This window comes from Micrasema longulum, unplaced genomic scaffold (assembly GCF_059751315.1).
Source record: "Micrasema longulum isolate JH-2025_06_02 unplaced genomic scaffold, ASM5975131v1 h1tg002882l, whole genome shotgun sequence".
In the NCBI taxonomy this organism is placed as follows: Eukaryota; Metazoa; Arthropoda; class Insecta; order Trichoptera; family Brachycentridae; genus Micrasema; species Micrasema longulum.
In genome coordinates this window covers 6676-19980 of record NW_028280003.1, presented here as the reverse complement: position 1 = coordinate 19980, position 13305 = coordinate 6676, and the positions used below count along the sequence as shown (strand labels likewise).

The window sequence follows — 13305 nt, the reverse complement described above, 5'->3', positions numbered from 1 at the left end:
TGGACCTGGGCCTCGATTATGATGGGAAGATAAAGACGTCATAGCTTCACCTTGACGGTATAGTTGAAGTTAAATTCCCTCTAGCGATTATGAAGATATACTACCGACTCCCCCCTTCAAGTTTTGGGTAGTTACATCGATATGAATCAAGGGGAAGCGTACGTCACGGTACACATGTCTACGCTCAGTATGACGTCATAGTGGAAGACAAAAGTCTCCCGACCGACTACAAAGGTATACTACCGATACCCCCACCATCAAGTTTTGATGTAAGTACATCATTTGATACCGATGAGTCTAAGACCCCTCGATACGTTTATCTACGCATTTTGTTCCACAGAGAAATTTTTCCTAAATATTTTTAATTGTATTGAGGTTGGCACTTTTTTTTGTCAAAAGCCTATTAAAAATATGAGAGAAATAAGTAAGTTTTGAAGTCGAATTAAATTCCGACGGGGCGGCCTCCGTGGTGTAGTGGTCAAGACGCTTGACTCACGCACGGAAGGTTCCGGGTTCGATTCCCGGTGAGAACACAAAAATTAAAATGTGATTTTTCTCAAGCCTGGTTGTTCTGTGATGTAATTCACTACTGTAATTAGGCCTCCTGGCCTGTTGTGGTGCAAAAAAAATGAGAAATAAGCGTAACTGTCACTTAAATAAAACGAACGCCTAGATGTGAAAATAATGTCGCTAGTTTCTGTCCTATTAACAAATACGAGTATCTAGGCGTCAGACACAGATTATATGTGTCAGAAAGTTACCACTCTAAAAAAATAATTTAATAAAAATAACAATTTTAAAGTCTTGTTAAATGAACGCCCAGACTAAGGTAAATATACCTTTATTTTTATAAAGTCTTATCGTATTACACAAAAACGCCTTTCAGTTATAAAAAACATTTATTACACAAAAATATCTATCCATTTCACAATATATTTCCATTACACGAAATCATCTTACTATTACACAAGCGTATCTTTCCGTTTCACAAAAACACCTTTCGCAAACACGAAAGATCTTTCCGTTCCACAAAAACATCTCTCCATTGCACAGAAAAATCTTTCCAAACTTACGCTAAAAAAATATGGCATCTTTAGAATACAAATAAAATTTATTAAAAATAATTAAAGAATAATTATATACAATTTTAAAATTAATTGATCAAATGATTTTGCGCGTGTTTTGAACACATGATCTTTATTTACAAAGGAATCTCCTTTATTCAACGGTGCATAGGGTGCTGGGACTCTTTACACGCATCGTATTCTACTGATGATTTGGACATATTAATATTTACAGGATTCTGATTTTGTCCTAATTAAATTTAAAAGAGATTTTAAGAAATGTAACATAAAATTTTATAAAGAGATGTAATTAAATTAGTTGAGCATACGAATGTTACATGAGGTGACATTCTGTCATAAATACGCAGGCGACACTGGGGTACATTTAGGTGATGCTGGATCTCATCAAGGTGGCAATGTGTCTCATCACGGTGACACTAGGCTGCATCTGGATGACGCTGGATATCATTAGGGTAACACTGGGTCTTATCATGGTGACACTGGGCTACATCTAGATGATGTTGAATCTCACTATGCTGACGCTGTGTCTCATCACAATGACACTAGGCTACATCTGGATGACGCTGAATATCATTAGGGTAACACTGGGTCTTATCATGGTGACACTGGGCTACATCTAGATGATGTTGAATCTCACTATGCTGACGCTGTGTCTCATCACAATGACGCTAGGCTACATCTGGATGACGCTGAATATCATTAGGGTAACACTGGGTCTTATCATGGTGACACTGGGCTACATCTAGATGATGTTGAATCTCATTAAGGTGACACTGTGTCTCATAATGGTGACATTAGGTTACATCTGGATGACGCTAGATATCATTAAGGTGGTCTTATTATCATTGTGGCATTAGATTCGATCAAGATGACATTGTATCTCACCAAGGTAACACTGGATCACATCTTTGTGATTCTGGGCTAGTGTCATCAAGGTGATATTGGGTTAGATTCAGACGATATTGGGTCTCATCAAGATGAGATTGGGTTACATCTAGATAATCATATTGACACTGGTTCTCATAGGTGACACCGGATCATACAAAATGGTACTTGTAAGGTTACATTCAGATACCGGAGTTCATCGATGTGAGATCGGGTTACACATAGACGATATTGAGTCTCGTCACGGTGAACACTGGGTCTGGGCGCGGGCGGCTACGCGCGCCTGGGGTTGGCGGAGCGCATCGCGCGCAGGCTGCGCGCGTGCGCCGGGTCCAGCATGGGCGTGTAGCCGCCGCGGCAGAGCGCGGGCCGCAGCGCGTGGAAGCGCCAGTAGCCGCCGCGCAGCAGGTACACCTCGGGGTGGCGCAGCGCCGGGTAGGCGTCGCGGTTCAGCGCGCGGTCGCGCGACCGCAGGTAGCGGCAACTGGAAGAAAACAAAAGGTCATACATTTTGCCCACATTTTGGATTTTAGGTGACACCTAAAATATAAATTTTCTATCTGTAAACTTGTTTGACAATTGACCTGTAAAAATGAGGAATTTCAGCCCTACGGTAAATTGAACGCAACTTAAAAATTAGAGCATTAAACTGTGAAGTAAAATTTCTTGAAAATGTACGAAAAAAATAATAATAAATATTTGAGTAAAAACGCACAACTTTTAATGACGTCAATGGTTCATATGAGCCCTTGAGGTGATTTTCACAAAAATGGCGCTATATAAATTATCCAAACATTATCCAATGATATGAGAGCATTGAAAGATATCTGTTTTAGTCACGGTAAACGAACCAATCGGAAGAACTGTCATAGAACAACCGCTGACGTCGCACGCGGAGTTATTTCAGAAATACAAAACGTTAAAAAATCATAGCGCTGATAATACGATAAAAAAAATTTGACTTAGTTTAATATTCTACCAACAAATAAAAAAAAGAAAAAAAAGACAACGAACTTCCAGATTCACATAAATAAAATGAGCTTTAAAAGCAGCTTCTCCTTACAGGTTGGGCCCCCTCTGCCTGGAGAACTCGCAGTGGAACACGAGCGCAGCGCCCGACGTGAGCGCGCCGCCCGCGAGGCCGTCGCTGACCATGCGCTCCGTGTACAGGTTCAGGGCCCCCTCGATGTGCCCCCCCTCGAACTCGTACGGGTAGCGACAGTCGATCACCTGGCGGAGACGGAGAGGAATACCAGTTAGACAATTCGTTGAAAATGGCCCCGAAATTGAAATATTTCGGTAAATCGTAAGAATGCAAATATTTATTTTTCCAAGAAAAAACACTTTTATATAAAAGCCATGTTTTTTTTAAAGAAAATGTATACATTTATAGGATGTGAGACTTGAAACTAGAGCCCTGCAAGACTTGAAAAAGTACACTTTTGAGGGGAAGAGTAAAGTTATAAAAAAAGTACACTTTTAAGGGGAAGAGTAAAGTTATATAAAAAGTACACTTTTGAGGGGAAGAGTAAAGTTATATAAAAAGTACACTTTTAAGGGGAAGAGTAAAGTTATATAAAAAGTACACTTTTGAGGGGAAGAGTAAAGTTATATAAAAAGTACACTTTTAAGGGGAAGAGTAAAGTTATATAAAAAGTACACTTTTAAGGGGAAGAGTAATATTATATAAAAAGTACACTTTTGAGGGGAAGAGTAAAGTTATATAAAAAGTACACTTTTAAGGGGAAGAGTAAAGTTATATAAAAAGTACACTTTTAAGGGGAAGAGTAAAGTTATATAAAAAAGTACACTTTTGAGGGGAAGAGTAAAGTTATATAAAAAGTACACTTTTGAGGGGAAAAATACACGAAAATGTACAATTTTGAGGGGAAATTTACACAGTTCAGGAGGTAATCTTCAAAAATGGTTAAATCCAAAAATGAGGTCTTTTGTTTTTTATCAGAATACTTTTTTTACATTTATTTTAGAGCATCGCTTTTGCTTCAAATGTATCCAATATAACTTCTATTTGCACAAAAATGAAATATTTTTTAATTGCTACATTTCAAATTTGGTTATATCTTTAAGGACTAATTTGCTGTAAAATAATCGAGGAGAATACATTATTGACTGAATTGTTGTAAAATAATCGAGGAGAATACATTATTGACTGAATTGTTGTAAAATAATCGAGGAGAATACATTATTGACTGAATTGTTGTAAAATAATTGAGGAGAATACATTATTGACTGAATTGTTGTAAAATAATCGAGGAGAATACATTATTGACTGAATTGTTGTAAAATAATCGAGGAGAATACATTATTGACTGAATTGTTGTAAAATAATCGAGGAGAATACATTATTGAGTGATTTTTTGTGTCCTCTTATTCATTTGGTAAAAAATGGACACCATCTGTGTTAACACCCGAGGTAACATGTTCACATTTGAATATATTTTTCTAACAAAAATACCTGGAAGTTGGGCAGGACGTGCGAGAAGTTGCCGTCCACGAGCCCGGCCAGGGTGTCGACGCTTATAGAGCGCAGGTCCGCGTGCTCGCTCTCGGCCAGCGGCAGGCTGTACGGCCGCGAGAAGTCGCCGATTAGGTCCGGCTCGGTGTACGCTGAGAACAAAACCACACCTTCATTGGAGACAGTTTCCAAGTCATCACGATGACAAACGGCTTATCCAATATTTAGTAAACATGATCCGGGTTGGACCCCCATTGAGATCACAACAGAGATGGAGAATATTTCGGTGAAGAGAATAAGAAAGTTTAGACATTTACTGGGCTTATGACCTGTCTTTTTTTTAACCTTGCAGTTCTACAGAACAACTCTAACTAATTATATTTAGAAATATTCATTCCATTTTCCCTTCTCAAAAACGTTTTTAAAATCCAGCCTGTCTACAAACATTTGGACACACTATATAATATGTTCTTTCGCACTCACATCTCGCCAGGGCGGTCTTGATGGACGCCTCGTTCTCGGACATGGCCCTCGCGAGCACCGGCCTGGCGGCCTCCTCCCGCCTCCTCTTGCCGGCGCTGCCCTCCCCCCCCGCCGCGGACCTGTCCGGCCTCTTGGTCCCCCCCTGCGAGAGCGAGGAGCACCGGCGGAACGTCGGCCTCTTGATGATCGGGGAGAAGGTTTCCATCTGCGGGAGAGTGACGAACACATTACAAAGCGAAAGATCACATCGACCGTGTTCGGGTCGACGGCTTCAAACTACAATAGGGTATTTTGACTTGAGAGGAATATCAGATTTAACATACTGCACTTAAAAACAAATTTAATGCCTCTTTTGGTGTTTATAAAAGCGCTAATAATCCATAATTTCATTCAAAAATTTCATCAGCAAAATTCACCATTTTAAAAATGGCAGTTTTGTAAGTTGGCAATAAATTTAGTCACAGAAGTTCACAGGTGATTATCATAGTTGGATATTTTTGTGAAAATCACCTCAAGGGCGTTGTACAATAGATATCCCAGCACGTCTTGAAGCTACAGGGCGCACGGACAATTGAGATTCTAGTTCCTCCTTTCCAATTATTCTAATTTCACATAATTTCAATTGGATTACTTGCGCCATTTTTGCCGGCACGGGCCGAATCGTTGTCTTCCAACGTACCTCCGACTTCCCCGAGACCAGGTCCTCGTCCTTGATGGCCCAGCTGATGAGCGCGTCCAGGCTCGAGGGCACGCCGCTCGGCTGGCCGCCGGCCGCCTCGAGCTCCTCCAGCTCGCGCAGCTCCGGGACCTCCGGGCCGCCGAGGCTCCCCGACGACACCGGCGAGGAGAAGTGGCCAGAGTCGGCGGAAGAGGACTTGTAGATGGAGGAACACGACGAAGCTGCAATTGAAACATGACGTAGTCAACATTCAAAGTGAATATTCTTTCGGCTTCCGACGCTTTAGAAATTCTAGGTTTATTTTCATAGACCACAGACACAATAATTATTTTATTTTATTTATTTCGAATACAAACAGATGTACAGGTTAAATTAATATTTAAAAAAAAAAAACTACATCCAATTATATGTATTCACTAAATAATACTGTAATAAAGCGACGACGGCTTGAAATTTAAACTATATAAATAATAAAACATTTAAGTTTGTAAGTGAAAATTCTTGATGGAAGTTCATTGTAATTTATTATATAAATAAAACACGAGTGATACTTTAATCCACAAATTTGGAATATCCAGTGACCGGTTTCATCGCTTTCGCGACATCTTCGAGACTGGTGATGTCCACCATTTGTCTGCTGTCATTTTAATCAAGCTAAATTTTAAGGACTATAATTTGTAGGTCTGACAAATATTTAAGTACCGAATAATTAAATAACGCACCTGAATTTTCTTTCGAGGAGAAGACGGAACGCGCCGACTTCTTCAGGGAACTGAGCATGGCGGGCGTTATGGCCCTGGCGGACACGTGGACGGGCGTCGGCGCGTCGCTGTTGGCCGAGCTGTCCAGGTCGAAGTTCAGCATCCGGGTCGTCTCGGAGCGGGCGGGCAATCGGCGTGTCAGTTTCTAAAAAAGAAATTGAAAAAAATCTGTCTTCAACAATATTTTGAATGTGTTCAAATGTTTGTAGATAGGCTGGATTTCTGAGGACTTAAAAACGGGATGAAAGTAGGCTGAATGCTGTCGAAATGCGATCTCTGTATATATATATATATAGTTGGATAATTTATATAGCGCCGTTTTTGTGAAAATCTCCTCAAGGGTGCTGTACAATTAATAAATATCCCAGTACGTCTTGCAGCTACAGAGCGCATGAACGGTTGGGATTCTAGTTCCTCGTTTTCAATTAAGATCAATCAAAAATTATAACAGATAGGAGCTAGATTACAGGACGTCTTGCGCTTGCACTTAAACCAGCCATTGACAGGTCATAAGCCCTGTAGATGCCTGGACTTCTATATTACCTTCTCTTAAATGTTCTTCATCTCTGTTGTAATATATTAATATAAACAGCTCCCCAGGGAGTTGAATCCAGTCCTTGTCTACAAAAATTTGGACAAACTCAAAATATTGTTGATAAATTACCTGGTCCATGAAGAAGTATAAAAATTGAAAAAATAATATTTTCAGGCATTGCCTAGTCTAGTATGTAGGTGAAATAATTCAATTGGATGAATCTCACCCGCATAAATAAAGGTTTCAGCTCTTTAACTTCACAAACATCAACAGATGAAAGAATTTAAGGAATATGGATGTTCAAGTATAGGCAGAATGGTGAATGTTACACAGTGTGTAAGTGGCCACTTAAACCAGCCATTGACAGGTCATAAGCCCTGTAGATGCCTGGACTTCTATATTACCTTCTCTTAAATGTTCTTCATCTCTGTTGTAATATGTTAATTATAATTTCTTATTTAATTTTTCTATTGTATGTCTATCTATATGATTTGGTTATTTTCTGCCGATTTTATTTAATGTATCTATATTTTTTATACTGTGTTCAGGTGTTTTATTTCATTATAATTGTTTTTCAATATTATGTTAGGCTGAGATCAGCATTATCGACAAAATCAAGAAAGGAGCTCTGCGCTGGTTTGGACGTGTGGAGCGAATGGACAGCTCGCCCACCACACACCGCACACCGCATCTGAGGACATAAGTCTCCTCGGCGGTGCCCACATACACGGAAAATTTGCTCGTTGTCAAACGAGAAAAGCTGCCCGAAGGAGCTCTCTGAAATCTGGTAGAAAGAAAGTAATAAAGAAGTACATAATATGTACTTCATCGGATTGAGAAGAGAGGGAAGTGAATTCTTCACTGACTGGGATTAAATTGATTGGACATGATCAATTCGCCCAAATGATTACAAAACTTTTTAAAAGCCTCGAAATTCTTTTTAGAAGCCACCAGATCTGTATATCCGACAGGACCTATAACAGGGCCACGGATAGTAGCGAGAAGCTCCATTCGGTAATCATGGAGAAGGGGAAAGGGACAAGAGCACAGGATGTGTTCGGAAGATTGGTTAGGATATCCGCAGCAGCACGAAGGGGAGTCAACAATATTAAAAACAAATAATTTTTTATTAAATTTACCATGACCTGATAAAAACTGCGTAGTCCAGTGATCGGGGATAACCCAAGAAGATTCTAAGCGCTGACGGAGCGAATGGACAGCGAAATGACGCCTAAAAATATTTACAGTGTGAATGTTGATGGATGCAGAAATAGACGAAGAAGACCGAGGAAGACGTGGCATGACCGAATCCAACAAATTCTTGAAGATGGACACGTGAAAAGTTGGAATAATCGGCGCGCATGCATGAGAAGATGTGTGAATGATAAAATACACTCGGGCCAAGCTAATATTTACTCGTTTAAAAAAAAAAATTAATATGTTCTTACTTGATGCTGTGGGATGGCTCCGAAGTTCTCGGACGTTTCCAGATCACCGATCGGCGAGCCGAACTCGAAGTTCTTTGCGAAGATGCGGCTGACGTGCGACGATCCCCGCGCCAAGTTTATGTCGGGACTGTCCGTGCTTATCACCTCGTACTTGGACACGGAAGGGATCTCCGAGTCGAACTCCTCTTCGAGGTCGTGCAGCGTCTCGAACTCGTAACCGTCGGCGAAGTTGTCGAAGAACTTCGGATCGTCGCCGAAGTCGGCCGGCCCGTCGACGCGCTTGGCGCTCTCCTCTTCTTCCATGGCGCTCCGGTGACGGCCGGACTTGGAGATGCCCTCGAACCCCGTGGAGCTGTCGAAGCCCGAATCGCGCGACGTGAAGTCTATCATCGACGAGTGCAGGTTCGATAGCTTCGTCGACAGTGAGGAAAGTGGCGACGGTTTTGAAGAAAACGGCGACGGCTTCGAAGAAGCGCTCTGGACGAATGAGTACTGAAACAAAAAAAAGAATGATCAAGAGTTTGCTTTATTATGAATGGGTATGTGAACATTGATTTTCTATCGCTCTCTCGCTAATGCCTCCTCGATATTGTGCGAAAAAGACAGAAGCATGTCGGAGGTGGTTTGACTTTGCAAGGAATGAAGTAAAAAGAGAACGGACGCAGCAAACTCCGGTGACAACTGTCATCGGGCGGAGGCCATACGGTTGGCTGGGCCATAGTCTGCGGATGTCTCCTGAGAGCCTCAACCACGCTTGCCTACTTTACAAAGTATCAGGTTCTCAATATATATATTTGGATAATTTATACGGCGCTATTTAAAAATAAAAAAAAATAAAAAAAAATAATAAAAGTAGTGAAAATGATCCAGATACGCTGCATTTGATTTTTCAACAATGTTCCCTATTTATATTTGGATAATTTATATAGCACCATTTTTGTGAAAATCACCTTAAGGGCGCTGTACACCAATTAAAGATCCCAGCACGTCTTGAGCTACAAAGCGCATGGACGGTTGGGATTCTAGTTCCTCATCTCCAATTATGATAGGAGCTAGATTACAGCACGTCTTGCAGCTACAGAGCGCATGGACGGTAAGAGTGAGAAATCTGGCCCCTATTTACATTTTTTATTTGACATTAAAAAAAATATTTCAAAAAAACGAAATAAGAATCAAATTCATAAAAATAGAAGTTAGATTACAACAAGTCTTGCAGCTACTGAGCGCATGGACGGTTGGAATTCTAGACCCCATTTACTAAATTTATATATTTGATAGTTGATTTTTACCTATTGAAGCTAGATTACTAATCGTCTTGCAGCTACAAAGTGCATGGACGAATGAAATTCGACCAACTTAAAATTATCAATAAATTTACAAACATAAACATTGAGCATAATGATAAATTTGTAAAGATGTCCACTGCTGACTGTTCGTCGGCAGTTTACGTCAGAACTGCGGGATGCAAAGCTGACTTGGGAGGACGCACGGGAGCTGGCAGCTGATAGCGATGCACAAAGGCTCTTTGTGGACACTGTATGCTCTCACTAGGGAGCGAACATGGAATGATTAAAAATTATAAAAAATATTTTTTTAATTTATAGTGTGTAAAAAATCACTGGCCAAGTGCCATAATTCAGGGAGAAAATACAGAAATACGTTTGTATGAAGAAAAGTCAGACCACGTTTATTATTGACTATAAAATGTTGATTTTGAGCTGTATTAATTACAGCACGATATTAAAATATTTTTTTTAAGGTCGACTAATCATTCACTACCTTTGACGGCGTTTTGGCATCGCTTGTGCCATCCGCATACCGACTACACGCCAGTTTCCTCTTTAGCGGGCTCTCCATATACCCGTCTTGCACGTCCTCCAGCCCGCCCCCGTGGCCCGGGAACGAGTTCTCCTTGCCGAGGGCCTCGCCGAGCCGCGGCTGCTTGTGGCCGGGCAGGTTCTCGATGGCCTGCAGAGGGCCCCCGGCCGAGGGCTCGAAGACCAGCGCGTTGGGCACCATCCGGGAGGAGAAGGATCTGGAGGCCGACTCCAGTCGCCGGGCCTTGGGAGTCTTCCCGCCCGAGTTGATCTTGAATTTGTCGGCGATCAACCTGAAAATGAAATTTAAAGTTTAACAATGTTTTGAGTATGTCCAAATGCTTGCAGACTGGCTGGATTTCCTACCTAGGAAGTTATTTAAATTTGTTGCAACAGAGAGGGAAAACATTTTTTCACATTTTTTTAACATTTACTTCACAAAAGTCAACAGATGGAAGAGTTGAGGAAAGGAGGATGTTCAAACATAGGAAGAATGGTGAATGCTACAGCGTGTAAAGTGGCCACTTAAACCACCCAATGACAGGCCATAAGCCTCGCGAATCTCAACTGCGTAGAGAGTTCAGCTTTTTACTTCACAAAATTCAACACTCGGAAGATTTGAGGAAATGTGGATGGTCAAATATCGGCAGAGTGAATGTTAACACTAACATAGATCACTGACGTAAACCTGTTAATACTGTTTTATTGGTGTTTAAATTACTTCGAAGAACATTTGAAAAAAGTCGCGGACCGTTGAAGAACTTTGAATTTAAATCAGAGAAAAAATCGAATGAATATATTGTTTAGCGTAATGCAAGTCTAAGAACCGTATTTATGAATGGGTTTAGTTAGTTTTAAATGACATTTAAAAAATATATGCTAATTTTGGGCAAAATAAACTTGGAATAAAAACCGTTGGGCAATTCGATAACGTTCTACACGTCATCTACAACAGCTAAAATCGGTAAACAAATACGCATTTTATTATTTTAAAAGATGCACTAAAGGTCAAGCGGAGTGTTTGGATTGTTTTACGCGTGTAATTTGAGCGTGGCCGAGTAAAATAGCGAGCAAAATAAAATAAATAACTCACGATTCGAGATCCGCCATGATGGTTGTGTAATATCGCAATTACTTGTATTTCACACGCGAATTACGTCTCAATTCACTCCACGATTAACTGCAGGCGTATTTTGTTAATTTTCGCGTTTTTCAAATTAGTTTCTGCGCGGTAAAATCAGTTGGTGAGCGGTAAACTACCGGCGCCGGAGCAGCGGACGGGCGAGTCGGCCATTGCTGATAATTTTTGTGCCGCCAAAATCATATGTTTTGCGTTCGGAATATAAACAGCTGAGACGTTGCCAACTGGGGAATGCGAAAAACGGTGATTTGTTCCCAGGGTAGGTACCGCGCGAATTTTAAACAGGTAGGCGTCTAGTAAAAGGGGGATATAAAAATATTATTATATTTTATTTTATTCCATAAAGCAAAAGTCTCTTTGACGATTGATGCGTGAATGGGAAGGTTACGTAAAATAAAACCAGATAAGAATGAGAACATGCAACAAATTACAACAGAAATGAATAACGTTTCATCGTCCATCTTTCAATAAAGCGTATCTACAATTTGTTAATTTTTAAGACATATTTTTAAAAAGTTGCTTAGAAAATTTTCTGCAAATAAAAAAAAAATCTCACTGTATTTTGTTGGATTAAAAAATATTTTAAGACCGTATGCTGCCCATTTATTCCATAAATATAACTTAATTTTTATTAAAATATTCATAACTCAATTTTGAGATACGCCTTTTTAAAGGTTAAATGCAGTTTTAGAGAAGGGAATATTGAAGTCTAGGCATTTACAGAGCGTATGACCAGTCATTGGCTGGTTTGGGTAATGGTTGGTAGCATTAATGTTCTAAATGAAAATCATCATGTTTGATTTCACGTGTTAATATTTTTTGACGTTAAATCATCAGTGTGGCCATATATGAAGTTGGATAATTTATATAGCGCCATTTTTGTGAAAATCACCTCAAGGGCGCTGTACAATAAATATGTATCCCCGCAGGTCTTGCAACTACAAAGCGCATGGACGATTGGAATTCTAGTTCCTCTTTTCCAATTATGATATGTTTAAACTATAACAGATAGGAGCTAGATTACAGAAGCTAGAACGTCTTGCAACTACAGAGCGCATGGACGGTAAGTCATCTAGCCCCCATTTACATTTTGTTTTAACTTGATAATGAAGTTAAGTGTTTGAATTATACTAAAATAAATATAAAAGAAAAACTTATTTTAAAAATAGGAGTTAGATTATAACAAGTCTTGCAGCTACTGAGCGCATGGACGAGTGGAATTCTAGCAACATAAATTAAATCAACAAATTTACTAAAATAAACATTGAGCAGAGCAGCGAATTTGTCACGTGTTCGTGAAAAAAAGTAAACAATAAAAAACAAAATAAATAAAGCACTGTTTCAACATTATATAAAGAAAGACATCCGACGGGTAGCTATTGTAGATTGTAGGTATCATAGTTACTGCCGGAAATGTGGCTAACACGCTGCTCGCTGATTCCTGAAAGTGGCGTAACCGAGGGATGGTGCGTATTGTTCCAATGAGGCGGTGTCCATTTTGGTCTGAACTGTTACGTTTAATTGACAGTATTGTACTTAAAACTTTAAATATTTTAATTTGTTCCTTTTTGTGTGGTGGTGGAGAGTAACGAATTTCTTATTTTTTGTGTTTTTTGTGAAGAGCAAATGACGAAACGGTATTTTGTGACAATCTGCTTAAACTGGATCTGCGGCTTGTAATTTGAATCATTTACTTACTTTTAAAAAGCATTTTTATTTATTTATTTATACACTGTTTTATAATGTACAGAGGTATTTGTTTCAGATCCCGACTAACAAGGAATTTCCTGTTTTTTTAAAAAATATATGTAATGACGCTTAAAAATTAAAATCAATAATAAAAATATTATTAACAACTATTCTAGTATAGTTTATATAAATCAACTCTTTTAATTATTTCAAAAATGGTGAACTGTAACTTACATTTGTCAAGCTATAGTTATGTAACGATACTTTTTTATTTTTATTTATTTAAATCTTAAAGTAGGGCACACA

General features: G+C 39.5%; 1 protein-coding gene across 1 annotated transcript; it reads right to left on the bottom strand.

Annotated features, from left to right (window-relative positions):
- Nucleotides 1-908: 908 nt before the first annotated feature.
- Nucleotides 909-11459, bottom strand: LOC148271420 (uncharacterized). Its single transcript, XM_088241414.1, has 9 exons — nucleotides 11263-11459; nucleotides 10132-10462; nucleotides 8353-8844; nucleotides 6331-6514; nucleotides 5609-5829; nucleotides 4930-5134; nucleotides 4447-4598; nucleotides 3034-3200; nucleotides 909-2454 (listed from the first exon to the last, which is right to left on the bottom strand). The coding sequence occupies exons 1-9, from the start codon at nucleotides 11277-11279 to the stop codon at nucleotides 2244-2246; spliced, it is 1980 nt and encodes a 659-aa protein (XP_088097540.1). The 5' UTR covers nucleotides 11280-11459; the 3' UTR covers nucleotides 909-2243.
- Nucleotides 11460-13305: the final 1846 nt, after the last annotated feature.